The sequence below is a fragment of the Triturus cristatus genome, chromosome 2_1, assembly GCF_964204655.1.
Source record: "Triturus cristatus chromosome 2_1, aTriCri1.1, whole genome shotgun sequence".
Classification (NCBI taxonomy): domain Eukaryota; kingdom Metazoa; phylum Chordata; class Amphibia; order Caudata; family Salamandridae; genus Triturus; species Triturus cristatus.
The window spans coordinates 80928204-80954635 of record NC_140581.1 but is presented as its reverse complement, the minus strand read 5'-3'; the positions used below and the strand labels follow the sequence as shown (position 1 = coordinate 80954635).

Sequence of the window (26432 nt, the reverse complement as noted above, 5' to 3'; positions counted from 1 at the left end):
TAATTATTTTTCCTTTGCGCGTTAGCCTTCGGTGTAATATTAGTCAGTTTCAATCTTTTGACTGACTTCAAAATGGCTGCACGCTTTTACGCGTATGCATGCGTGTGACGTTTCCGGCATCCACTCCACAAGAAGCAGAGAAGAAAACCTATGTCACAACAGCTCGCTCGCGTGCGCGGAGGCCGGTACACCGTTAACGCTAACTGCCAAACGGTACATCCAAGTTATTAAGAATTATGCAGCGACTTACTTTTACTTTGATCTTTCGTTTTTTGGCAGCCCAATCCTGGAACAAACTACCAGTATGCCTTCGATTGGAACCCGTCGAAGGCATTTTTAGGAAGAAACCAAAGACTCTCCTGTTTCCCTCCTGACTAGACCTTAGTACCTGCTCTTGCTGCCTCATCGCAGCGCGGGGACACACTGTTCTAAGTGTAACCATGCGCTTTATAAGATTCATTAACATAACATAACAATGTAATTCGCGTTGAACTTGCGATATGAAGAGACCAATACTTAGCCACTCAAGAACTTCGCCGTAACTCCTCAAAATACGATGTCGATCATAAATTATATACTCCTCTGTGGGCCTCTGTTCTTATCCCATAACTCGTCGCCAAATTGTTGCGGAATGAAGTCAAATACCAGTGGTGGTAGTTAAATTAGTATTTATTATTATTATTATATATATAAATAAAGGCCCACAGGCAGCAAAAGATAAAACGGACTTAACAGCTCGAAAGGGACTCGGCGAGTGACCGAACGTTCAATACCCAGAGAGGGTTCCACGGTGACACATAGACGCGCGAGGCACTCAAGGAAAAGAAAGAGAAGAAAGACATAAGTGGACAGTAGGTAAGGTAGAAATGTAAAGAATGCATAACAACAGTATTATGTATAAATCAGAGTTACAACAAGTGAGTACTGGCACTAATTTGTCCCATCTAAGGCACTGGTTCTGATCTAGACCAGGGTGCAGAAAGACATCCCTCCTGAGCCCCTTGCTAGCGCCTCATACACAATATAGTAAATAAACAATGCAACGCTTTCTGTGCTAGCCCCGCCTCCTTTGAAGAACTTCCACACACAGCAGCCACGCCTCCGTGCGAGGCATCGCGCCGTCCAATCTGTCAGTAAGCAGCGGCACTCCAACAGGGCGCGCGCGCCTTCTGCCTCACAGAGTCCCGCCCTCTTCGCATCAGACCCCGCCTGCATATTTTCTCCAATGGAGAAGGAGGTAAAAGTTTCCGCAAAGGCCCCGCCCCTTCGAACGCTTCGCACTCAGCCAGGTCCATCCTGCACTGGAGAGCGAGCGAATGTTCTTCCTAAACATTGTAAAACCCCGCCCCCATGTTCACGGCTCCGCGCACGCACTGACAGAAAGAGCTGTCTCTCTCGTGTGACCACGCCTCTGTGCCTTTAGTCCCGCCTTCTCCATTAGGTCTCCTCCCACCTTGCTTGCAGTCCCGGCTCCTACTCCTATGCCGCTCCACCTCCTGCTCTGTAGTCCCGCCCCCTCCTCCCGCGCGGCTCCGCCTCCCGCTCCCAGGCCTCCTCAATCCGCAGTGACAGGCGGAGGAGGCGGACGCCGCTTAGTGGATTCAGCTGGAGCCGTGTGCGGCTCGGGGACCCAGCGGAGGAGAGGCCGCGGCCTGGAGAGGCCCTGGTGGCGGCAACAGAGAGGGAGCTCCGTCCGGACAGGGGTGCGGCAGCGTCCACGGAGGCCGGTGAGGGAGAGCGGGAGCTCGGAGTGCTGGGAAGGCGGGTGCGCGGCCCGTGAGATCCTAGGCGGCACCGGGCAGGCTGGCAGGAGCCTCAGCCCCGAACCCGAAGGAGGCAAAGCTGTGCCAGCCCGTCCTGTAACCTCAGCGCCCAGCCAGGCAGCCTGACCACGGCCCACCCTGCGAAGTCCGGCCCCGCCCCCTGGAAATGACCCCCCGGAGAACTTTACCACCCTTTCTGAAACATACCCACCCCCAGGAACTGCCCCTGCTGCCTGCTGCCTACAACTGCCCCGCTCCTGAGCCCGGTTGTACCCTCCCACCGAGCAGCCACCCCACAGCTTTGGTAAAGGGTCCACCTCAGAGCTGCCACTGCCCAGGGTGTCAGAAATACTACCTATAGGCAGTTTGAAATACCACACCCGCCAAGCAGCTCCCCACCCCTCTTTAGCACGCTCTTGCCTCGCAGGTCGTTGTCACACGCAACAATCCCCCCTCCACTAAGACACTGAGTCTTCCCACACTAATCAAGCACTGACTCCTTTCAGTTTGCTCTGGGGCACTCCCCACCTTCACATAAACCCCCCTTCTCTATGTGAAACTCTCCAGTCATCTCAGACATTTCACTCCGAGAGCCCCAAACTTTTGGGGGCTTCCCCTGGGGCTCTCCCATCCGTTCTGAAATAACCATCTTCTGCAGGGATCATCTCACCCTTTGAGAAGCACGTCTCTGCTTCGACCATCTGCCCCAACTTCACTTCGCTCTCATTACTGCCCAATGAACCCTTTCCACTACTGCCGCAGTCTTCTGGTGCCACAAGCTCTGTGATGAGCTGGATTCGGCTGGATACTAGACCACTACAGTCTTGTCGCTCTCTGTGGAGCTGTGCTCTGCTGCGGGCATCAGTCCTCGTGAGCTCACTGCCTGGAGGTCCCATGGCCTTCAATCCATCCCTACGTGGTAGGTTAAACAAACCTATCGCAAGCATGAGGCAGTAAAGCATCCCAGATGGGGCCTGTTGTGTTCATTCTTCTCTACCTTTTTTATGGTCAACGGGTTTGGTTCAAGCAGACTTCTTTGAGCAGCAAGATGGCACCAGCGAAAGTTCCATTGTTAGTGCCACAAAGGATGTAATTGCCTTTGGTTGTTCCTGGCTTTATCAAAATGGAGCTGGAAAAGGCCCCAGAGAAACGGACAGGCCTGGCGCTGCGTGTAGACAGACTGGATGACCCTGATGGGGAGCCCCCTGGAGGGGGCATGGGACCAGGGTTGGTACCCTCTGGACAGGGATATGGTCGCCTTCGGCCATCATCATATAGGGCCTTGCGCAGTGCTGTGTCTACCTTGGCCCGAATTGATGACTTCTACTGTGAGAAAATTGGCTCCGGTTTCTTTTCTGAAGTCTTCAAGGTAAGCTTTCTGGACGATAACAGCGATACTTGAGGTGTCAGTGAGATGTCAAAAATAAGCCATGTGACATGGGTTTATAGCGTGTCGGACGTTCACACTGATAGTTAAGAACTCTTGCCAACCTGGTCCATATTTTCTTTCATTGTATTGTGGATTCTCTGTTGACCAGAAATTGTCGGAGCCTCCTCCGCACCCCTTACTTGAAATGTTTGTAAGCGTTTTGCGGTCCTTGTACATTCAACGCAGAATTCTCTTTATTTAAGGCTTTAAAAGTATTTGACAGGACAATTTGCAGTCTGGCAGACAGACCTGGGTGAATACCTGCAACATTACCCAAATTGGTAATAAAATGATCTATCACTAGACAAACTAATTTGAGGTTAGGGATTGGTTATTATTGGCCTCATTCTTGCGGCTTTCACACTGTATTCGAATAGATGGCTTCTTAGAATCCACGTTGATGGTAACACGCTTGTCTACATGTCACAACCTTATGATTATTGAGTGGTCCAGGTAGGCATCGTGGCCCCACTTCCCTCACAGACACGAGAAGCAGGAGTTAAACCTGGACAGGTGTCGACTAGTTCTCCACCTTTTGTTTTCAACTTTAAGATTATATAGATCATTAACGGCACTCGTCCCTTCCATGCCCATCCGTGGATTTCTGCTCAGTAAAGTAAGAACCATGTTCGACATTCCACACGGCTCTCGGAGGTGCAATACTACAAACTCCTTGCCAACATCTTTTAATTTTGTACCCGTGTGCTTGAATCCCTTTATTGTTTTGTAGAGCTGCTCATGTCTTTTTCGCCGTCAGAGTGGATTCCATCATGTTGCTTAGGTGGGATCCCTGAAAAATAATGCGGTCGCTCCGTTACAAACCAAGGATTTTGCTAATGTTTTGACAGTGTGTCTTGTGTCAACACAACCCACCTTCAGAGCTGCACATTGATGGATTCAGAATCCTGGTCATTGCATCGGGGACCCATGGTGTCCCTTAGAAGCGGGTGTCTACACGAACATTCTTCATAATAATAGAGTTTTTAATGCATTACCACCAGGCCCTCAAAGGCTAGTCGAGGCGCTTCACGTCAGTGAAGTTACATTTTCATAAAATGTCAAACCTTACTAGATTGGGGACTATATACATTAATTAAAGTCGCAATACAACCATGCATTACGTCGGAAACGCACATAAAACATAGTCTATAGTGGAAGAACCGCATCAACATTTAACTTCTAACTGGGTACATATGATAGAAATGAGATGCTGAGCCGGCCTGGTGTGGATTTCAGGCAGGTCTCCACACTCCCTGCAGGATTTCTGGCAGGCACACTCCCTGCAGCATGCAGGGTTAGTAGAAATGAGATGTGAGCCGGCCTGGTGTGGGGTTTCCGTGTATGGGGTGTGGATTTCTGGCAGGTCTCCACACTCCCTGCAGGATGCAGGGTTTCTGGCAGGCACACTCCCTGCAGCATGCAGGGTTAGTAGAAATGAGATGTGACCCGGCCTGGTGTGGAGTTTCCGTGTGTGGGGTGTGAATCTCTGGCAGACACACTCCCTGCAGGATGCAGGGTTAGTAGAAATGAGATGCTGAGCCGGCCTGGTGTGGGGTTTCCGTGTGTGGATTTCTGGCAGGTCCCCCACACTCCCTGCAGGATGCAGGGTTAGTAGAAATGAGATGCTGAGCCGGCCTGGTGTGGGGTTTCCGTGTGTGGATTTCTGGCAGGTCCCCCACACTCCCTGCCGGATGCAGGGCTCGATGCCTCGGTGTACTCTGTATACATCTCTTCTATGACTCGTCTGGAAGTCTCCATTCTTCGTGTGTGCCCGAGCATCCGAAGCCTTCCCTGCCTATCGACCACTTTTTGTATTTTTTTTTTTTACAGTGTCCCCACACCATCGGCAGAAGGTCGGTGTGATATGAAACCAGTTTTAAAAGTGGGCTCGCATTATTGCCAGACTGGCTGCCTTCGGTACCCAGTCCCATGCCCCCTGGCACATGACACAAGCACTCTGTGTGGAGAGCCACTCTTCACCCTATGGTAAAGATTTAAGCGACTAGAAACTTTGTATACGAGGGTCTGTGGCATAAACATTCCAATGTGCGGGAAAGAGCGGGCTTGGCTCTGATTTTAAACTGGTCTGGCATCTTAGGGTGGCTTTGTTGGGGTCCTTTTATCTTGTCTAGCTGACCCTTCACGCCTGGACCATGCCCAAAGCCGCGCCACCAGAACAATTACACTTTATTTGGCTATATATAAATACCGGCTACAATGACAGGTTCTCGACGTCTTTGTTTTCAGGCTTGCTCTGTGTTTTTTTTTTTTTCTTCGTTCCCGTAGTGTTGAGTTTATAGTGTCCACTGAACCGCTCTTGGAGCACTTGTGAGTTACATAATATGTTATTTATTTAGACACAGCGCCGAAGGGTTGCCGTGCTAGTGTCGCGGAGAACTAGATGGGCCTTCCCAGCCCACACTTGTGGGATCTCCCGCTGTCTGCATGGCAGGGGTGTGTGGCTGAGCTCTGAGGGGCGCCCTGCTGGATATCTCGCTGTGTCTGCTCACCCACATCATCTGTTACACTTTCTGCCCAAAGTATATGGGTGCGACACATCTCTATGCAAGGAGACCATGCCAGGTATACATAATACAACCCCCCTTTTCCTTGGGCGTGTGCCTTTTCCAAAGTAGTGTGTGCCTTGTTTGTCCACACCCACCCAGAATCCCCCCTGCACACGCTGGCCCTATCTGACCTCCGAGCTGCTTTAGGCAGGGTAAACCGTAAATACAGGAGAGCTTCCAACACGCACTTTACTTTTTTCTCTGATAACCTTAGTTCCTGGATCAGTCCTTCAAATCCCTGACTATATAAGAATGTTCACACCTCTAGGATTGATTTAGGAAGACACTGAAATGGTTCTCCTTGAGGTTTCCTACCGCTGGGTCATTATTCGTGTTCCAAGTTCGAAATGAGAAGGTAGCTGAAATGAAAAAAATCTTTTTGTTCATCTTGTGGTTAGAGAAGTTAATACGTGCTTTACCAAACTGTAAAGGCTAATAAATAGGGCCACGCTGAAAAACGAGCAGAATGGATGGGAGTAGTCCCCATTTATTATGTAATGTATTGTTCTGAATCTGTGTCTTTAAAGTCTACGTTGATAACTCCAGAGCCAAGCATTCAGAAAGTGTCGTTTCCATGTGAGATCAATTCTATGTAATCTTAAATGTTTCCCCTTGTCGCATACAGTAATTGCCTATATGTCTCCTTTGCTTTATTTGGAATATTGTACGTTAGTTTTGGATTGTTCCTCGATTTTATTAAATTTTTCTTGACAAATGTTCTACTGCCACTTCTAGCTGGTGAGAATAACCCAATCCTCTAGAAGCGTGCTGTGCCTCTGGTGTCTAGGAGCGCAGGTCTCGGCACTAGGCTTCCTTAGAGCTCCATGTATTATGGGCCCTTCAGGCGGGGACGTGGAACTGCCCCAGCTGGAGCTGCTCTTGCCCCATTGCTGGAGGAGGGGTTATGATCAGTTTGTTGTCTTCGAGTAGCTTGTTGTCTTTTGAGTAGTGTCTGCCTTGCTTAAGTCCGCGCTTTATTGATTACCAGCATGGTGGTAGCTACCGGTGAGGAAGGATGCAAGGTATATTGCTGGCAAGTGCTCAGTTGAGGCTTTTGGATTTCATTGAGGCGATGGCCCCCTCTGAAGCTTGGACTGAAAATGATCCCACTCTCTTGGTACCCTTCAGACACAGGCAGGTGGGCGGTTCCTGCCTGCTGTCTGTGACTTCTAGTGGCTGCTTGACATCTTTTTGTTGGCTTTGTGTTTCAAGCTTCCAATTGAGTTGGTGAATTTTCATCTTTCCAATGTGTATTTATCACACCACTAACTACTGCCATAAAAATGAAAATATAACTACCTTTTATTTATTTCTCACTAGGCACTCTCGAGTTCTTCCAGTAGTAAAATACATTGTACTGCGATCCCAAAACATTTCAACAAATTTGGACCCTACATCTGCAGTTCAGCCCATCATTTTCAGAATGTTTTATTGCTGGTTTATAAATATACCCAAGTATTCCCATACTTTCATAATAATACGAGTCCCAGATTTCCTCCCACGCTAGCGATATACCCTGGATGGCGTTTTTTATTAGCAAATTTGGTGCTTAAACTTCCCTTTTTTTCCTTTCACCCTCTGATAATTTAACCCAAGTGTTGAATTCCTGTGCACCAATTGGATTGAACTGACTAATCTAGGAACTGAGGTGATGGGAGTAAGATATACTTTTTGTTCCTAAGCCAAATTGTTTCATTAAAGTGCATTGAGCATATTGGGGGAGAGTTAAGGGATTGTTTCAGTAGTGAGCTGTTTGCTACAACTGCACTGATCAAGTTAATGGACAGTCAAATGTGATGTCTCATCCAGACTGTTTGCCGTCTTGTCCACTTATAAGCACGTTCGGCAGTCACCAATGTTGTCCTATTCTTTTCATTTTTTGGTGGCCCTTGATGGGCCGATCAGTTCGGAGGAGCCTGTTTAGTATGTTATGAGGCATGAAGAACTTTGACTCCTGTATAATGATTTGTTTTTATCAATGTTTTATGATTGACCTCAAAGTTACTTTCCACCTCATGCTTTTAGACACGTTTTTATCAAGATGCCTCATGTGTTTTGCTCCTGGACATTTTCTCTTTGGCAGTTGTATCGATTACTGACAATGTGGTCTTTGGTCTTTCTTGCTGTAAGTTATTGCAGTTGGGCGCTCCTTCTGTAAATTCTTTTACCTCTCAAAATGTTTAAGAAGAGATTTTGGTGGAACGGGGGGGGGGGGGGGCGTGAGAATAGTCATGCTTGTTGTTTCGGCTGCAGTGCATCTGTCCACTGCAATGTCTTTAGCAAAATTCACACCTCATATGAGGCTGTTGAGTGTGGGCTAGTATTTAGCGTGCCCTGTAGGCCTTGACCAGGGTTGCGGAGGGACTTCTTATGGGCATTGAAGTCCCCCAGTGTGAATTGATGTAATTTCCTATTGGGGAGGTTATGAGATGTCTTAATAATCTCGAATGAAAGCCATTGGGTTTCTGTGGGACGACATCAAGCTCTGGTGCAGAGGTATGTGGAAGGATAAATTGACAGTGAAAGCATTCTGTCTTGGCTGGTGTCGTTTGTGTGGAGTTTGAGCAGATCTGTTATCGGTCTTGAACATGATACACCTTCGTCATTTTTCATTCAATAAATCTGTTTGTGCTGTACTGCAGTGAGGAGGCAGTGCAAGTAAGTGTACCTTATGTGGTAGTAGCTGTTGTTCAGATCACCATATCTACCACCCTGCTTAATGCAATATCTTATGTGGATGGGTCTTTTTGCCCAAGGCCATGTTTCGAGTGCATACCATCCACCTGTTGGAACATAAAGTCCCTGGTTGTTCTTCCAGAATTCAGTACATTACGTACGGAGGAAGGCACTAGCGGGATTGTGTGCATACTGTATTATAGTCTTAAAATCTGGAAATAGTTGTTCAACCCATTCTGTTGTATGCTGTCTCCAAATGTCTGTGCTTGTACATGCAAACGCACACATGACAATTAGCTGGAAATATCGCATGTATGATTTTCCAAAATGATGAATGCACCTCGTTCATTTTAAGACTGCTCAGGGCAATTTGTAATGGCATATTTTGCCATCACATAGATTCCTGTGGACCGATTGTCCAAAACCTTTAAAAAAAAAAAACATTTCTATAAATGTTATTTGAAATCTACACATGACGTATATTTCCAATGGGTGCACCACACTCAACAGAATATAGTAAAGTGGCTTGTCCTTTTGGCATAGGCTTATTGTGCACAAAAGTTTTAAAAGTGCGAACAACATGACACGGCGGTAATATATTTATTTACCTTTCCAAGATGGCAGATGGACGCCTATCTGAGAGTTCTCAATAAAAATTAATACAATGTGTGCAGAAGGGCAGAAAGCTGTGGCCTGGCAGCAAATTGCAGCTTTTATACCTCCCAAAGAGGAAAAAATTAAAACAAATTGGAGGGGGGTGGAGGAGCAGTGGTGGATCGGGTGGGAAGAGGATGTAAATGCTGCTGATCAATGTGAGCAGTAGGTGTTTGGGCAGGCAAGGAAGAACGAGAGTTAAAACATCTGGCGTGAGGAGCAACTCGGACAGTGGGAGGGTGAATTCGAAGGTGGAAGCAGTATATGAGTGAGAGAGCAACAATACACCTTAGTCTCACGGACTGCCTGAAGAAAAATAAAATAGCCGTTCCCAGGATGCAAGCAGTGGGTAGAGATAGGAGTCATCCAAGTCACAAAACAGTGAAGAAGAAATGTCCCAGAGACGGGACAAATGAAGAATAGGGAAGACAGTCATTGAGTAAGAAGCAGGGAAACGAGGTGGGCAAGAAATTCAACCGAGCAAGGGGATGACCTTGTAGATTTTTTTAATGTGGTACTGACCAGAGATCTAACAATTCGTGACATTAGGTCTTCAACAACATATAGTTAAAGCTAAAGCTTTATGACCGTGAAAACCAATAATAATCCTGACTATGGTGAAGTTGGAACTCCCTAAAGCTGTGTGTAGTTATAAATTGTAAATTGATAAATTGTAAATTGATACTTGTATAGCGCACTACTCACCCGCAAGGGTCTCAAGGCGCTTGTACGAATACCGCTGTGGAACTCATCCTGGTATTTCCCTGTGATGCGTCCACTCCTGGGCACCCCCAAGGTGGAGGCCAGGCATCCTTAGCGTTGTGTGGGCCGTTGTGGAGATTAAGCAAGCTATTGCCCAGAGTTGCAGAGTGGGACTCCATGATTGGAATAGGCACCGAGGCATGAATTAACAGGTCCGTGGAATTTTTGAGCCCAAGACCCGCCGAGGCGGGGAATTGAACCCTGGTCCCGGGTCCCGGGCCAGACCTCTGCATCAGGGTCTGCCGCTCTAACCATTGAGTTGACCGCTGGTTTAATCTTTAAAGGTGAAGACCCTCTCCCTAAGTCCCTCTGAATTTCATACCTCTTGTAAAGAAAGGACTCGGTGAAAGGTGTGGCATAGAACAGTTTTGTGTCTTAATTATTTTAATTTACTGTATGTTTGTAGTTCTAAAGTTCTATACTGTAATGTTTGACATTTGACTGTTTGTTCCTTGGGAGGTAGGTTTAAATCCTTCCCTCCCAAAAGACCCCCCTCCACCTAATGAGGCATTCCTGCCCGAGTCCCTAAAGTCAGTAATCGGAAGAATATCGCTTGTGCGCTGCAGGTCTGTGAATTGAGTGGTTATAGTCGCTGATGGATCGCACAAGTGTGAGCAATTCACTCCAGTGCGTCTAACGGCAATTACTAGAGGTTAAAGAGTGAATTACTGTTAAATGTTTTACGTCCGCAAACCTCGTGGCAGTTTTTGATTCACTAACCAGTAGTAAGAAAGTGCGTGTACATTGCATGGCTGCGAGTAGGCGCCGGGCTCTCTCAACTTCAGGTGATCAGAGCTGCCTGTGCCTTGCTGCTGTAAGATCCGGTTGTTCTGTAGGTCTGTTTTGCTGATTTTGGAGATTATTTTTTGTTTTTTAATCTCCTCGAAACATGCATGATTCACAGTATTTGTAGTATTTTTCGGCAGTTGGGTAATTGTCCTTCGTTAAAGCAATTTAATCATGTGATAGCTCATTGCCCTTTGCCTTTTGCTTGCAGGAAATGAAGAAAAAAGTAACCTCCCATTATTTAATTTTTTATCTGATGGGAATTTGAGCTGTTTTCCAACTCTTCTCGTCCACCACGTTGGTACACTTGTAAGGAGGAACAAGAATGTTGTTTGTGGCACCCTTGGTGAAATCGAGAACTTGAGATGTCCTGCTGCTTCTTTGTCTGAAGTGCCAACATCTGCTCCATTATCATTGGTTACTGGCTGAACCACACTGCTACATGGGCACTTGTTACTGGGAGGAGCGGGCGTGGTAGGCTGGGCTTTGGTGGATACCCTCTTCTGGCACAGCTCAGGCTGAGGTCAACAATCTGAGGTCTGACTTAAGGAATCTGTGTCCTACCCCAACCTCCCACACCACTTGTTGGCCTGCAGTTACTCTGCCCCAGATAAGAATGTGTAACTTTAAATGTTGGTACCATACTGGTGTCTTGAAGGAACTGCTGTCCAACCGCCCTTCGTGGAGGTCTTCATGTTCATCCCGTCTCTGACACTAAACCCTCCAAGAGACCTTCGGGTATTAAAGATCTCATTCCACTTTATTAAACGCTCAAAATCTCAACTCGCCGCAGCTTTGTACAGTAACATGAACACATTTTTATGTAGCACCATTGACGCTTCATGTAAATATTAAGAGTGCTAGATTTGTTCTCGCATCGCGGCCATAAACCATGAATAGCCATACTCTCTTCATCCTATTCACATTGCGAGGATTGGAGCCCTGTGGCCACGGTTTGTAAGTGGCACAATCCAGACATCGCGAGAACATTTAACAAGAGAGAGCAGACAGTAAGTTGTTAAGTTGTCCGCTGAAGAGCAGCACTGGTGTGAACTCTGTGCTTCCTTGGTACACTGAGGACACCGTAGTAAGTTCATTCAGAGTCGTGCGCAACACTACTATTTGGCGAAAGCCACCCAGTCGACGTGGCATAACACTGCTTCTGGCACACACAATTTCGAATTTCATTATCTTAATGACTGCATTTCAGTTCTCCTATTAGTGGTGTGAAGGTTGCTAAATTCTTGGCACACTTCTGGGTGCTTATTTTTCAGAGATTGCACACTTGTTCTTCAGGTTTTAGATTCCCGTTTTATATCCACACATGTAGAGTCATAAGTCAAAGTACAAGAGGGCAGCTTATTTTTCAATCTGCTTCTAAGCGGTCTTCCACTCGCGAGGGGCTTGTCCCTACAAGTCATTATTATTATTATTATATATATATATAAAAAAAATTTTTTAAAGGGCGCAGGGGAGAAGAAGGAAAAAGTTGTCGGAGTAAATGTCAGGCTCCTACAAAAACTCAGCGAGTGTGGATCTGTTAACCATTTTTTGATTACTTTAGCTTTAGAAGCTCTCTAAAAAGGACTTGTCTTGCAACCAATCGATTTGAGCTTTTCCCACTTCGAGGTGCTCATGGCCGGTGAGGGCTTCGATGACTAGACATGCTACAAATCGGTGTTGGAGTCACAACTTAATGTGCTATTGCCTCTCTCCTAAAACGTGGGCCTTGAGGTATTTCTGTGAATGTCTGACTTACTCTTGACTCGCTCTAACTACCTTTAAACAGGGTCTCAAGAGAGAATAAGAATGTGGGGGAATCTCCTGGCCGCAAGATGGATAGACACTTCCTGCCCGTCTTCTTGGGGACACTTGAAAATTAGCGGGTCCTCTCATAAAAAAAAAAAATAGCTTTTATCAAAGATGGGGAATGTGTAAGTTGGACAAACTGGTATAACAGCAATAAAACCGAGTGCCACATGCTGGGACCAACCTGCTAACCGCTGTCAAACCCCAAGGTGAGGAAGCCAGCGGCACAATAGTTACAGAAGAGAAATCCCTGGTTGAATGTGCCCTACCCAAACCTCTGTCACATCTAGCTCCGGCTCCTCCCGAGTCCAGGCGGGCAGCAGGTTTTCTCTAGTATGACCTCCCTCTTCTGGTAGATTCTGGGGATGCAGGAGAACAAAAGCACGATGCTAAGCAGACTAAATGCAATAATTCTGGTTAGCTGATGGTCCATATTAAAAACACATTCATTGCGCTTTAGCTAAATGCCACCCAGAGGTGGAGAGGGAGAAAACCAAGGAGCTCTCGGTACAACAATAATCATAACTATTTGGCCACAATGCAGAAACTTCAGAGAGAATGTGCAGAAATGGTCAATGTTAGACACGCTTTGAGAATGCCAGTAGGTCTGGCTTATAAATATCTGTAAGCTGCTGGTGTGTTTAGGCACCCAGTAAGTCATACATGATTCGGTCAATAATCCGTGCACTCATTCATCCACCCACTGACTCTTTATATTCACCCACTTACAATACTAAACAAAATACACATATTCAGCAGCCTATGCAAGATGAATTAAAACAATACAAGTAAAAAAATAAAACATCTGCTGCGTAGGCTTGCAAAAACAAATCCAATCCAACCTAGCAGTGTGTCCACTGCATGCGGTACTTTATATAGTGTATTGTCATTGTAAAGTTGCACATGGCCGCCACGTTTAAAACCAATGTATTGGCCAGCTTGGAATGGTGAAACAATGAGACACTACGGACAATAACATTATACGATGGTTGCATGGTTTAGAGGTAGTGGCTGCTTGGGTTGTGGTGCACAAGTTAAAATAAGAAGAAGAGAAGTAGCGAAATGAAAGGGGATCCTCTAAAAGGAGAAGAGTCCTGGCCCTCTAGCCCTAGCACTGAAGCACACTCCTTTTTAGTCACATGTGCACGTCATAAGACAAATGCAGTCACTCGCATGGCAATAGTCAGTGGCTGACGTTGGCTTGTCCATTGCCCCATTATGTATGTTTTTGACACCTGTAAACACCCTATATGTTCTTAGCAAAACTAAGTATGATACATAAGGGTGTCCCATGTAATGTTTGATAAGTTCACTCTCTATTTCTGCCATTTGTAACAAACATTTTTTGCCTGAACCTTTTTGTTGTTTCTGTTCTTCTCTTTATTTGTACGGGACACAGGCTTGTGTCCTACTTTGAGAACTTCTTTGTTATTTTTGCTTCATTACTATACCAGTAAAATTTATGACCACTGTCCGGCTGGACAAGTCTTTAATAATAAGCACTGATTGGGTCCTTATTGATTGCCTTCTCCATTCATTCGTTCCTAGGGACTTTTTTGTTGTCTATAATTACATAATTCCCAGGGTCCCTGGTCGACCTTATATGGGTGCTCTTGTTGTTATTTAAATATAATAGTCATACAAATATGTACAAAATTAAAGTTGGCAAAACAATATGCAACCCCTATCAAAAGTGCCTAATAAAAAGTATGACTGCGACAGTCTTCTACTCCTAGGGTTTGCCAGAGGTGTGACCAACACCCTTGCATACGTGTGTAACCTGGGAGATTGCACGTAAATTAATACCTGTATACAACCTACGTCCCTGTGATGACAATCCACCAACATCGGTTTATTGGCTTTAATGGAAGCTTTCCACTGTAAGCCGAGCCTACTGCCTTTGTCATCACTTGTCATACTGAACAGATCAGAAGTGTGGCGTCAGCCTCCTTTGGTTCAACAAGCCAATCCGAAACGCGGTGTTTAACACGGGGGGCATTTCACTGTAACCAGCTCGGGCCTCCTGTATCAAGCTTCACCATTCCCTCAACAAGGTCCATCAGGCATACAGTCCTAAAATTATAAATGTATTTAAAATAACAGCTGGCTAAAGTAAATACTGTGGCTCCTCATGTAGCAAACCTTCTGTCCCTAGTTTGTCAGAGGGGTTACCGAAAACTTTAACTATATGGGACTTCATGAAACTGCTGATAACAAAATACTTCTTTACAAGCTGTATTACAGAGTAACAAGAATCCACCCTTCAATGCCTATTGACTTGTACGTATGTTTGCAACAAATATGCCCGGCCCTCTGCCTTTGTCTCCGCTTTTCATAATGTACAGATCCGGCCTATGGTCTTGATTAGCGGCTCGTCTCCAGAACCCAAACAGGGCCGCTATGTTGAGCACTAACTGTCACAGAAGGCAAAAAGTGTAATCTGAGCACTCTTTCAGTGGAAGCACAGAACACCCCCCAAACAGATGCTGTATTCGAGGCAATTGACATGTGGGTGGAGCCGAAGCCCCACTCTCTGCATTACTTTTGAAAGTTATTTTTCTGCTGATTAGGTAAGTTCTAGCAATAGTCAAGTCTGACATTATAAAATATCCCATCGACAAGCCTTCAAGAGGTGTATGTCTTTCAGAAGGCCCCAGTGGTTCAAGCCGCCCAGCCACAGATCGGCTGGCTGAGCTGGGACCGGGCTAGCCAGAAAGGACGATGGGAAGGGACCCTCCACGGATGAACCCTTTCTTCCCGTGTAAAGGTAGCTGTGCAAGTATTCAGACATCCCGTCATGCCAGAGGCGTGGTCATTTCACACGAGGAATCCCAACACCGCTCTCCTTTCCCAACTTGCCCAGTTCTTGGTCAGGACTGCGAGTGAGGCCGCATCCAGCCCGCCAATCGCATGTATGTCCCTGTGCACACAGCTCCTCAAATACGGGAACATAACCGACACGTTCATCTCTGAACATTTCTTTGCATCTCTTCTCAGATAACAGATTTTGTTACCCATTTCTGTGGTACTCATTTTAACAACGTTGAATGATGAAAGAGTGAGTGCATCAGCTGAGATTTAAACCTGTGCCTATCAAACACTGGTCCCTGTGGTGGATTCACCGGTCGCCTGAGCCGCTGAGACATGAAAAAAGACAGCTTTGTGAGGCTTTAAACCATACTGACAATAGCTTGTATTTGTACCTACGTTTGTGATTCGGCAAGTGATGGGTGTCATGTTCGTCACCACATTGCGCTTGACCTTTGCCGATCACACAAAACGATAGGCTAATATGAAGCTGTCCGCAAGAATCCAGGGGTTGCTTTGCCTGCAGGTAACTCCTTTGCCGTCGCGCCAATGCACGGATGCTCCAGCATTGCTTTATGTGCTGGCTCCGAACAACTCGTGCACATCTTTAAAAGAGTGCATGCTAAGAACCCTGTTCAGCTGTATTTCTGGCTCGGCAGTTTCCCACTCCAAATGTGGTCACAGTAATGTAACGACCATGTTTCCCCCAACTTCAGCAGTGAGTCTTGCTAGCAACTCGGATCTGCTTGTTACATTTCCTAGGAGTCCTTGAGTGCATACATTGTCCCAGGTGGACCTTTCAATCCAGGTCTGTTCATTGTGGTAGTGCGGAAACCTCTTGGCATTCTGTGCTCTAGGATGGCGTCCTATGAATACCTGGTCATACTGAGCCTTCCTAGGATCCTGTGGGTCAAGTGATGCTGCACACTGATGGCATTCGGTGCATCCTGTGTGTACCTGGTAATACTACCCACTGGTGGCGTTCTGTGCATACCTGGTAATATCTGCACACTGATGACATTCTGAGTTTACCTGGCAATACTGAGCATTGAAGAAGTCCTCTCTGTTGGTAACGCCTGTGCAGCTCCCCAGAAGCAGCCTGTGTGTACCTGGTAATGCTGCAGACTGATGGCGTTCTATGCATCCTGTGTAAAACTGGTAATACTCCACACCGACATTCTGTCTATACCTGGTAATGCTGCACACTGATGGCGTTCCGAGTATACCTGGTAATACTTCACACTTATGGCATTCTGTGCATCCTGTGTAAACCTGGTAATACTGCACACTGATGGCATTCTGTGCATCTTGTGTAAACCTGGTAATACTGCACACTGATGGCATTCTGTGTAAACATGGTAATACTGCACACTGGCGTTCTGTGCACCCTGTGTATACCTGGTAAAACTGCACACTGACATTCTGTGTATCTCGTGCATAACTGGTAATACTGCACACTGATGGTGTTCTGTGTATACCTGGTAATACTGCACACTGATGGCATTCTGTGCATCTTGTGTAAACCTGGTAATACAACACACTGATGGCGTTTTGTGCTAACCTGGTAATACTGCACACTGGTGGCATTCTGTGCATCTTGTGTAAACCTGGTAAAACTGTACACTGATGGCATTCCGTGCATCTTGTGTAAACCTGATAATACTGCACACTTGATGGCATTCCGTGCATCTTGTGTAAACCTGGTAATACTGCACACTGCTGGTGTTCTGTGCATTCTGTGTGTACCTGGAAATACTTCACCATGGTGACATCCTGTGAGTGCCTAGCAACACTGCGCACAAATGGCATCCTGTGTATATGGTAATATTGCCCTCTGAAGGTAGTATTACATCCTAGCAGCATCCTGTGTATAACCGATGATTCGGCGCCCTGAAAGCAGTCAAAGCGTGTCTTGCACTACCATAAAGTATTCTTTTTTATGCTTGATAATAGTCCACTGTGATGGAATCCGCTGAACCTAGTAATATTGGTCTTCACTGACATCCTGCTTATACCTGGTTACACTGTCTTGATGCTAATACTATGCTCTGGTGGCACTGTGTGTACCTGGTAATACTGCGCTCTGATGGTGATATTGCTGCTCCATGGAATTCCTTTAAGTAAGTGGTAATCCTGCGCCCTGGTGGCATCCTGTCTAAATCTGGTAATCCTGCGCCCTGGTGGCATCCTGTCTGTATCTGGTAATCCTGTGCCCTGGTGGCATCCTGTCTGTATCGGGTAATCCTGCGCCCTGGTGGCATCCTGTCTGTATCGGGTAATCCTGCGCCCTGGTGGCATGCTGTCTAAATCTGGTAATCCTGTGCCCTGGTAGCATCATATGTTTTTGTGGTAACAATGTGTAACGTAAGCATCATGTGTATACCTGGTAATACTGTGCTTTCATAGTAGTAACGTGTCTCAAATGCATCCTGTGTATACCTGGTAATATTTGTGCGCTGGTGGGAATTCTGCAACCTGATAGTGTCTTGTGTTTTCCCAGTAATACTGCATCCCGATGGGAATACTGCACCCTCAGCGTCCCGTTAGCATCCTTTTGTATACCTAGTAATATTGTTCTGATGGCATCCTATGTGTACCTATTATTACTGTGGTAATGTTGTGCTTTAGTGGCTCCCTGTGTGTATCTATTAGTACTGTGCTCTGATGGTAGCATTGTGCCTCCGTGGCGTCCTGGGCATAGCTATTAATACGTTACTCTGATGGTAGCATTGCGCCTAAGCCGCTTCATGTGTGTACTTATTACTACCATGCTCTGTTGTTAAGGTTGAGCCTTGTGGTTATGCTGTGTATACCTGTTAATACTGTGCTCTGATGTTAATGTTCTTCCTCCGCGGCTTCCTGTGTATACCTGTTAATAATGTGCTCTGATGTTAATGTTGAATCTCCATGGCTTCGTGTGTGTCTATTAAAACTGTGCTCTGATGGTAGCATTGTGCCTCAGTGGCTTCCTGTGTTTATCTATTAATACTATGCTCAGTGTCTTCCTGTGTGTATCTGTTAGTGCTGTGCTCAGATGGTAATGTTGAACCTCATTGGTTTTCTCTGTGTATCTAGTAATACTGTGCTCTGATGGTAGCATTGCGTCTCCTTGGCACGCTGTGTATACCTACTACTACTTTACTCTGATGGTTGTATTGCACCTCAGAGGTATGCTGTATATACCTGTTAAAGCTGTGCTCTGATGTTAATGTTGCGCCTAAGTCGCTTCCTGTGTGTACTTACTACTTTTCTCTGTTGTTGAGGTTGTGCCTTGGCGTTATGCTGTGTATACCTATTAATACTGTGCTCTGATGGCAGTGTTGAGCCTTCACATATTCCTGTTTATACTGTGCTCTGATGGTAATGTTGAACCTCCATGGCTTCCTGTGTGTATTTATTAATACTGTGCTCTGATGGTAGCGTTGTGCCTCAGTGGCTTCCTTTGGGCATCTCTTATTACTGTGCTATGATAGTAATTTGGCACCTCTGAGGCTTCCTGTGTGTCTAATAGTACTGTGCTCTGATGTTAATGCGGAGCCTCAGTGTCTTCCTGTGTGTATCTGTTAGTGCTGTACTCGGTGGGTAATGTTGAACCTCATCAGTTTCCTCTGTGTATCTGTTAATACTGTGCTCTGATGGTAGCATTGCGCCTCCTTGGCACGCTGTGTATAGCTATTACCGCTGTGTATAGCTATTACCACTGTGCTCTGATGTTTGTGTTGTGCCTCAGCGGTATGCTGTATATACCTGTTAATGCTGTGCTCTGATGGCTGTGTTGCGCCTCAGCATCTTTCTATGCGTACCGAGTATTGCTTTGCTCTGATGGTACCATTGCGCCTTAGTGGCATGCTGTGTATACATATTAATGCTGTGCTGCACTGTGGGTTTACCTAGTAATTCTTGGCTCGGATATTAGCAGTGCACCTCAGCGCCTTCCTGTGTGTGCTTAGTAATGCAGGGCTCTGATGGTAATGCTGCGCATCAGTGGCACGCCGTGTATACATATTAATACTGTATGGCACATGGATGTACGTAGTAATTTGTTTTCTCTGATGGTAGCATTGCACCTCTTTCATCTTCCTGTGTCTACCTAGTAATGCTTTACTCTGATGGTGATGCAGTGCCTCAGCTCCTTCCTGTGTGTGCACCTAGTAATGCTGTGCTCTGGTGGGGTTGCTGCCTCTCAGCGGCTTCCTATGTGTACCTAGTAATGCTGTGCTCTGGTGGTGATGCAACCCCACAGCGTCTTCCTGTGTGTACCTAGTAATGCTGTGCTCTGGTGGTGAAGCAGCCTCTCAGAGGCTTCCTGTGTGTACTTAGTAATGCTGTGCTCTGGTGGTAATGCTGCCCCTCAGCGGCTTCCTTGTGTACCTAGTAATGCTGTGCTCTGGTGGTGATGCAGCCTCTCAGCGGCTTCTTTGTGTACCTAGTAATGCTGTGCTCTGGTGGTGATGCTGCCCCCCAGCGGCTTCCTGTGTGTACTTAGTAATGCTGTGCTCTGGTGGTGATGCTGCCCCTCAGTGGTTTCCTGTGTGTACCTAGTAATGCTGTGGTGATGCTGCTCCTCAGTGGCTTCCTGTGTGTAATGCTGTGCTGTGGTGATGCAGCGCCTCAGCGGCTTCCTGTGTGTACCTTGTAATGCTGGTCTCTGGTGGTGACGCAGCGCCTCAGCGGCTTCCTGTGTGTACCTAGAATTTCGGTGCTGTGGTGATGCTGCTTCTCAGCGACTTCCTGTGTGTACCTAGTAATGCTGTGCTCTGATGGTGATGCAGCACCTCAGCGGTTTCCTGTGTGTGTCTAGTAATGCTGTGCTCTGATGGTGATGCTGCGCCTCAGCGGCTTCCTGTGTGTACCTAGTAATGCTGTGCTCTGGTGGTGATGCTGCCCCTCAGCAGCTTCATGTGTGTACCTAGTAATGCTGTGCTGTGGTGGTGATGCAGCGCCTCAGCGGCTTCCTGTGTGTACCTAGTAATGCTATGCTGTGGTGATGCTGCTCTTCAGCGACTTCCTGTGTGTACCTAGTAATGCTGTGCTCTGGTGGTGATGCAGCGCCTCAGTGGCTTTCTGTGTGTGCCGAGTAATGCTGTGCCCTGATAGTGATGCAGCGCCTCAGCGGCTTCCTGTGTGTGCCTAGTAATGCTGTGCTGTGTTGATTCTGCACCTCTGCGGCTTCCTGTGTGTACCTAGTAATGCAGTGGTGATGCTGCTCCTCAGCGGCTTCCTGTGTACCTAGTAATGCTGTGCTCTGATGGTGATGCAGCGCCTTCCTGTGTGTGCCTAGTAATGCTGTGGTGATGCTGCTCCTCAGCGACTTCCTGTGTGTACCTAGTAATGCTCTGCTCTGGTGGTGATGCTGCCCCTCAGCGGCTTTCTGTGTGTGCCTTGTAATGCTGTGCTCTGGTGGGGACGCAGCGCCTCAGCGGTTTCCTGTGTGTACCTAGTAATGCTGTACTTTAGTGGTGATGCTGCGCTTCAGCGGCTTCCTGTGTGTACCTAGTAATGCTGTGCTGTGGTGGTGCTGCTCCTCAGCGGGTTTCTGTGTGTACCTAGTAATGCTGTGCTCTGGTGGCAGCCACAGTGCTATCCCGGGTGGTTTGGCCCTGTGTCTCTGCTGAGCGCGCCTCCTCGCTGCTGTAGAGCCCGGAGCTCGGTTGAGAGGGCGCGGGGTGAGCTCACGGAGCTCCTTCAATGAAGTCTGCTGGAATGAGGCCGGTAATAGTCACCTGGCGCTTCAGTCTGTAATCGGATTGCAGGGTTTTAACAGTGCTGAAATATCCGTCTAATTTGGGCTCGTCGGCCTTCTTCCTGCGCTGCTGTATTAAAGCTGTACTGCCCCGTTACTGCTGAAAGAAGCTGCTTGTTACCAGGGCCGCTGATTAACTCTTCCCTCCCCCTGCCTACCACCCATCCCCCGCCCACCACATCACCTTCGCCTACCACATCCCCTCCGAGCCCACCACATTCCCCCCTCATACTCCCCACGTCTCCCCTCATACTCACCACGTCTCCCCTCCCTCTGCCCACCTCATCCCTCCCCTCCCTCTGCCCACCCCATCTCCCCTCCCTCTGCCCACCCCATCTCCCCTCCCTCTGCCCACCACATGTTCCCTGTGTTTTGTGGATGCTTTCAGCTATGAAGGTCCGGCGCCCGCTCCTTATGTTTTTTAATAAAAACCTGCTCCAGGTGATATTTCCAGCACTCCTGCCCCTGAAACTGGCTGCGCTGGGTAAACGCCAGGGCTACACATCCAACCTTGTTCAAATCAAGAATTGTTCAGAGTAGAGCTGGTGTTGTGTTGCACTGTTAAGTGTTGGGTGGGGCGAACCATTTGAAAAACAAGTTGGGGCCATCACAACAAAGCCAGAGGAACTCTCGAGCTGCACAACACCTTCACAGCTAGGGCAGTGGAACTCAACTCTCGAGCTACACAACACCTTAACAACTAAGGCAACTGAAGTCTCGGGCTGCACAACATATTCATAACCAGGGCAGAAGAACTCTCTCACACTGCACAACACCATCACAAATAAGACCGAGGAACTCTCTCTCGAGCTGCACAACACCATCACAAATAAGACCGAGGAACTCTCCCTCGAGCTGCACAACAGCTTTACAACCAAGGCAGAGGATTTCTCGAGCTGCACAACACGTTTAAAGCTCAGGCAGAGGAACTCTCTCGAGCTACACAGCACCACCACAACCAAAGCAGAGGAACTCTCGCGCTGCACCGCACCATCACATCTAAGGCAGAGGAACTCTCTCTCGAGCTGCACAACACCATCACAACTAAGACGGAGGAACTCTAGAGCTGCACAACACCTTCACAGCTCAGGTAGAGGAACTCTCACGAGCTGCAGAACACCATCACAACTAAGGCAGAGGAACTCTGGAGCTGCACAATACCTTCACAGCTCAGGCAGAGGAACTCTCTCTCGAGCTGCACTGCACCATCACAACTAAGGCAGAGGAACTATCTCGATCTGCACAATACCATCACAAATAAGGCAGAAGAACTCCCTCGAGCTGCACAACACCATCACGACTAAGGCAGAGGAACTCTCGAGCTGCACAATACCATCACGACTAAGGCAGAGGAATTCTCGAGCTGCACTATACCTTCTCGCCTAGACAGGACGCCCCCGGACACGGTTATACGCTATACAGCACTTTACTCACAAATTTCCTTTTACACTGAAGATACGTTCACGTTTCACTCCAACACTTGCCTGGGATCCTCCCCTATATGGACATATAGTTGGTCCTCACTCATTTGAGGCCGTCTTGTCTAGCCTTATCACTCGTCCCAACACGGACGTACTGTGCTTACAACGATTTATGGATACTAGTTTACTTGACGCCACATCAGCAAGTTTACCATTGCCCTGAAGAAGCCCATGTTAGGGCGAAAGGCACTGGCTGTCAGTATCTGAAATAAAGCTTCCTTGAAATAAAGACGCACAGAGATCACCACGAAAACGCCTACTCATTGCTTTTTTTACTTGTGTATATACTTACCTGCTTTCGCTGTATATTGCCGCTCATATCCCCTTGTTTGTTCATTTGTGTGGTCAAGTGGCAGCTGACCATTTGTGGCGGGCAATATTTAGAACCTATGTGACTCACCCAAGCAGAGCAGTCTTTAACCCGACTGCCATCTCATTTCCGATTAACTAAGGCAGAGGAACTCTCGAGCTGCACAGCACCTTCACAACTAGAGGAGGGGAACTCTCTCGAGCTGCTCAGCACCTTCACAACTAGAGAAGGGGAACTCTCTCGAGCTGCACAACACCTTCACAACTAGAGAAGGGTAACTCTCTCGAGCTGCACAGCACCTTCACAACTAGAGAAGGGTAACTCTCTCGAGCTGCACAACACCTTCACAACTAGAGAAGGGGAACTCTCTCGAGCTGCTCAGCACCTTCACAACTAGAGAAGGGGAACTCTCGAGCTGCACAACACCTTCACAACTAGGGAAGGGGAACTCTCGAGCTGCTCAGCACCTTCACAACTAGAGAAGGGGAACTCTCGAGCTGCTCAGCACCTTCACAACTAGAGAAGGGGAACTCTCTCGAGCTGCACAACACCTTAACAACTAGAGAAGGGGAACTCTCGAGCTGCTCAGCACCTTCACAACTAGAGAAGGGGAACTCTCTCGAGCTGCTCAGCACCTTCACAACTAGAGACGGGGAACTCTCTCTAGCTGCACAGCAACTTCACAACTAGAGAAGGGGAACTCTCGAGCTGCACAGCACCTTCACAACTAGAGAAGGGGAACTCTCTCTAGCTGCACAGCACCTTCACAACTAGAGAAGGGGAACTCTCGAGCTGCACAGCACCTTCACAGCTAGAGAAGGGGAACTCTCGCGAGCTGCACAGCACCCTCACAACTAGAGAAGGCGAACTCTCTCGAGCTGCACAGCACCTTCACAACTAGAGAAGGGGAACTCTCTTGAGCTGCACAGCACCTTCACAACTAAGACGGTGGAACTATCCTTCGGGTTACAGAGGTCAACAACAATTAAGGCAGCTGAGCTATCTCTCCCGCTGCACATTAGCTTCACAGCATCCCTGAAGTTCCTCAGCTCAACTAAGTCCAATGCAGCAGAGCTTCTCCTCAGGTCACATATGTAATGTTAGTCTAAGTCGGCAATCCCACCCTCATCTTTTAAACTCTAACCGAGATGTGTTTGCAACGCTGGTTTGTGTTGTTCCAAGTAGAGTTGCTGATGTGGGAAACGGACACTGAATGCGGCAGTAATGCTTCACTGTCACAACCTATTGATTCGCCCTTTCTTTGCCCGCAGTTGTTGCAGGATTAACGCGTCCACAATAATAAATACCTCATCAGAGCAGCATTTGTCAGGCATCAGCACATTGCACCAAAACCTCCATTTACCTTCACCTCCGTTCCCCAGAAGCACATGGGGTGCGAGGACAGCATTGTAGGACCACATGAATGACGCAAGGCGTTCAAGAGCAGTGGCTGATTACATGTCATTCACCCCACCTCTGCTAATCTGCACAGCCCTAGAAAATGTAAGCAAACGAAAAAACACTCCAAAGAAAAACAAATCCGGAAAGACCCAATAGTAGCACTTCAGTCTGTCCCAAAGGACCGCACTGGACCATGATTGTGTCACACATATTGGACCCCAGAGCCCCAGGGCTATTATCCAAGCTAGCCCTACTGCCAGAAGGCCGTGTGCTGCTTGTGGGCCATTGGTCCAGCCCCTTGTGAGGCCAATCAGACTTTCATTATTCAGAGATTGATAACTTGAGCGCAGTGTTTAGTTTGGAAACCGTGGCATGTGTTTCCAGTTCTTGGAGACCTCGCCGTGGTATGGTTATACTGCCTTTATTATTATAGGTGGGTAACTGTGAGGAGCGGGCATGTTTCTCACCGAGGAGTGCAAGTGTCACTCAGAGCCCTGCGGTGTAAAGCGCTCACTCGCTTCCAGTTCTTCATCTACATGTGCTCGCTGTATATGGCCCCAAAGACGACCACTGTTGTGAATGGGCCGCTCTGAATTGTGGCGTTTTACACAAAGAGATAAACGTGTACTACAGGGAGCAGGCGCCAGCTCTGGGGTGGAGGACTCTTACTTCAGAGCAGTGCAAAGCGACCTTGTTTCTCAGTCCTGGGACACAATTACAGCATTTTGTGAGCCTGTTCGGACAGCTATGGGACCCAACCAGAGATCAGCTTACTATAAGCAATTGTTATGTTAAGCTCTGGAATTAATTTGAAGGACAATAGATTTACAGTGTACGTGCACTTCACAGGAAAGGTAGACAGACCTATTTCCCTAGAGTTGAATATTGCAGTAGTCCCACACCCTGTGGTTTTTCCTTTTTCTCCTATGAAATGATATCACTGTTTTTTGTTGGTGCTTTTTTAAACCGTGTCAGCGCTAAATGCTACACACATGTATGATTGTACTAACTAGACAGTGAGCGTGCAAGCGTTAGTCGTTTTTAGGTCTCGTGCCTAGCGTTGCAGTGCACAGCACTGCTCACGCAGCGCAATACCTCATGTAGGGGATTCTGAAAGCTAACCACACGCTCATGCGTGTGGTTTTGCTTTCGCCAGCTGCCATTGGCTTTAGCTTGTGTGTGTGTGTTTTTTTTTTTATTAATAAGGCACGCAATTGGGCAAAGGCGGGCGCATGTCCCGCCTTTGCTCCACCCATTCCCATCGCTGTCTATTACACGCAGCAGCGCACGTTCGCCTCGCTGCTGTGCTCTCTCGTCCCCGCTCCTCTGAGGTGCGCACGCACCACTGGTTTCGATTCCCGCCCCTGCTCCGATGTGGTGCGCGTGCACCACCGGTTGATCATCCGTTCACCACCTCTAGCTGATTTACTATCCGAGGGAGGAACTTGGCCGCGCAGCACCTCACAACAAGCCACACTTTGACACAAGGATGGACTTTGTGACCGTGCTGCTTCACTTGCTGGCGGTGTGCACGGCGCTGGTGAGTACTCTGAATTATTAACTATTCCCCGCGTGTGCACGGCGGCGAGAGTGCGCCTCCCGTGGGAAACGGAGGCATGCGTGTTCTTGGAAGTGACGGACAAAGGTGCTTACTTGGGAAGTAATGGAGGCATACGACACATGTATGCCACGTGTGCACACAGGTTACCTCGGTCATGGAGTTGTAAGTGTGCAATGCGAGTACAGATGTTGCAACAGAGACAAACTAGTCATGTGTGCGCAACTACCAGGGCTGCCAACTTTGTAACTGGGAACCAGGTTCGAGTCTCGGCGGCGTCGGCTCAACATCATGTGATTCTGAGCAAATCACTAAATATTCCTGTGCCTACTAAAAATGAATGTGTCCGTATGTAATGTAACTGGTGCTCGTGTAAAGCGCTCTAATACCTTTGGGTCGCCTTCGCTCTATATAAAACTGCAGATAAAAAAAAAGTTTGTCCATCGAAGCAAGGGGTGCAACAAATGTACATTTTTGGGGGGGGCTAAGGCAGTTGTGTCGTTTAGGAGTTCCTGGGGGTGATGAAGAGTGTGTAGACCTGTGGCTGTCAGAGGCAAGTGTGTACACGTGTGGCACAAAAGGGATGTGCGCAATGAAATGGGATGGAGAGGTGTACCATGTGTGTACACTCGGAGGTACAAAGGTACATCCGTGATTATGTATATGAACATGGGCCGGTGAGGCA

The 26432-nt window shown here is 47.5% G+C and overlaps 1 protein-coding gene across 1 annotated transcript in view; it reads left to right on the top strand.

Annotated features, from left to right (window-relative positions):
* Positions 1–1557: 1557 nt before the first annotated feature.
* TESK1 (testis associated actin remodelling kinase 1) overlaps positions 1558–26432 on the top strand; it is a 500668-nt gene continuing 475793 nt past the window's right edge. The window contains exon 1 of the mRNA XM_085628037.1: positions 1558–3132. Within this exon, the coding sequence (XP_085484163.1) occupies positions 2887–3132 (246 nt within the window). The 5' untranslated portion in view covers positions 1558–2886. The remainder of the gene's footprint in view (positions 3133–26432) is intronic.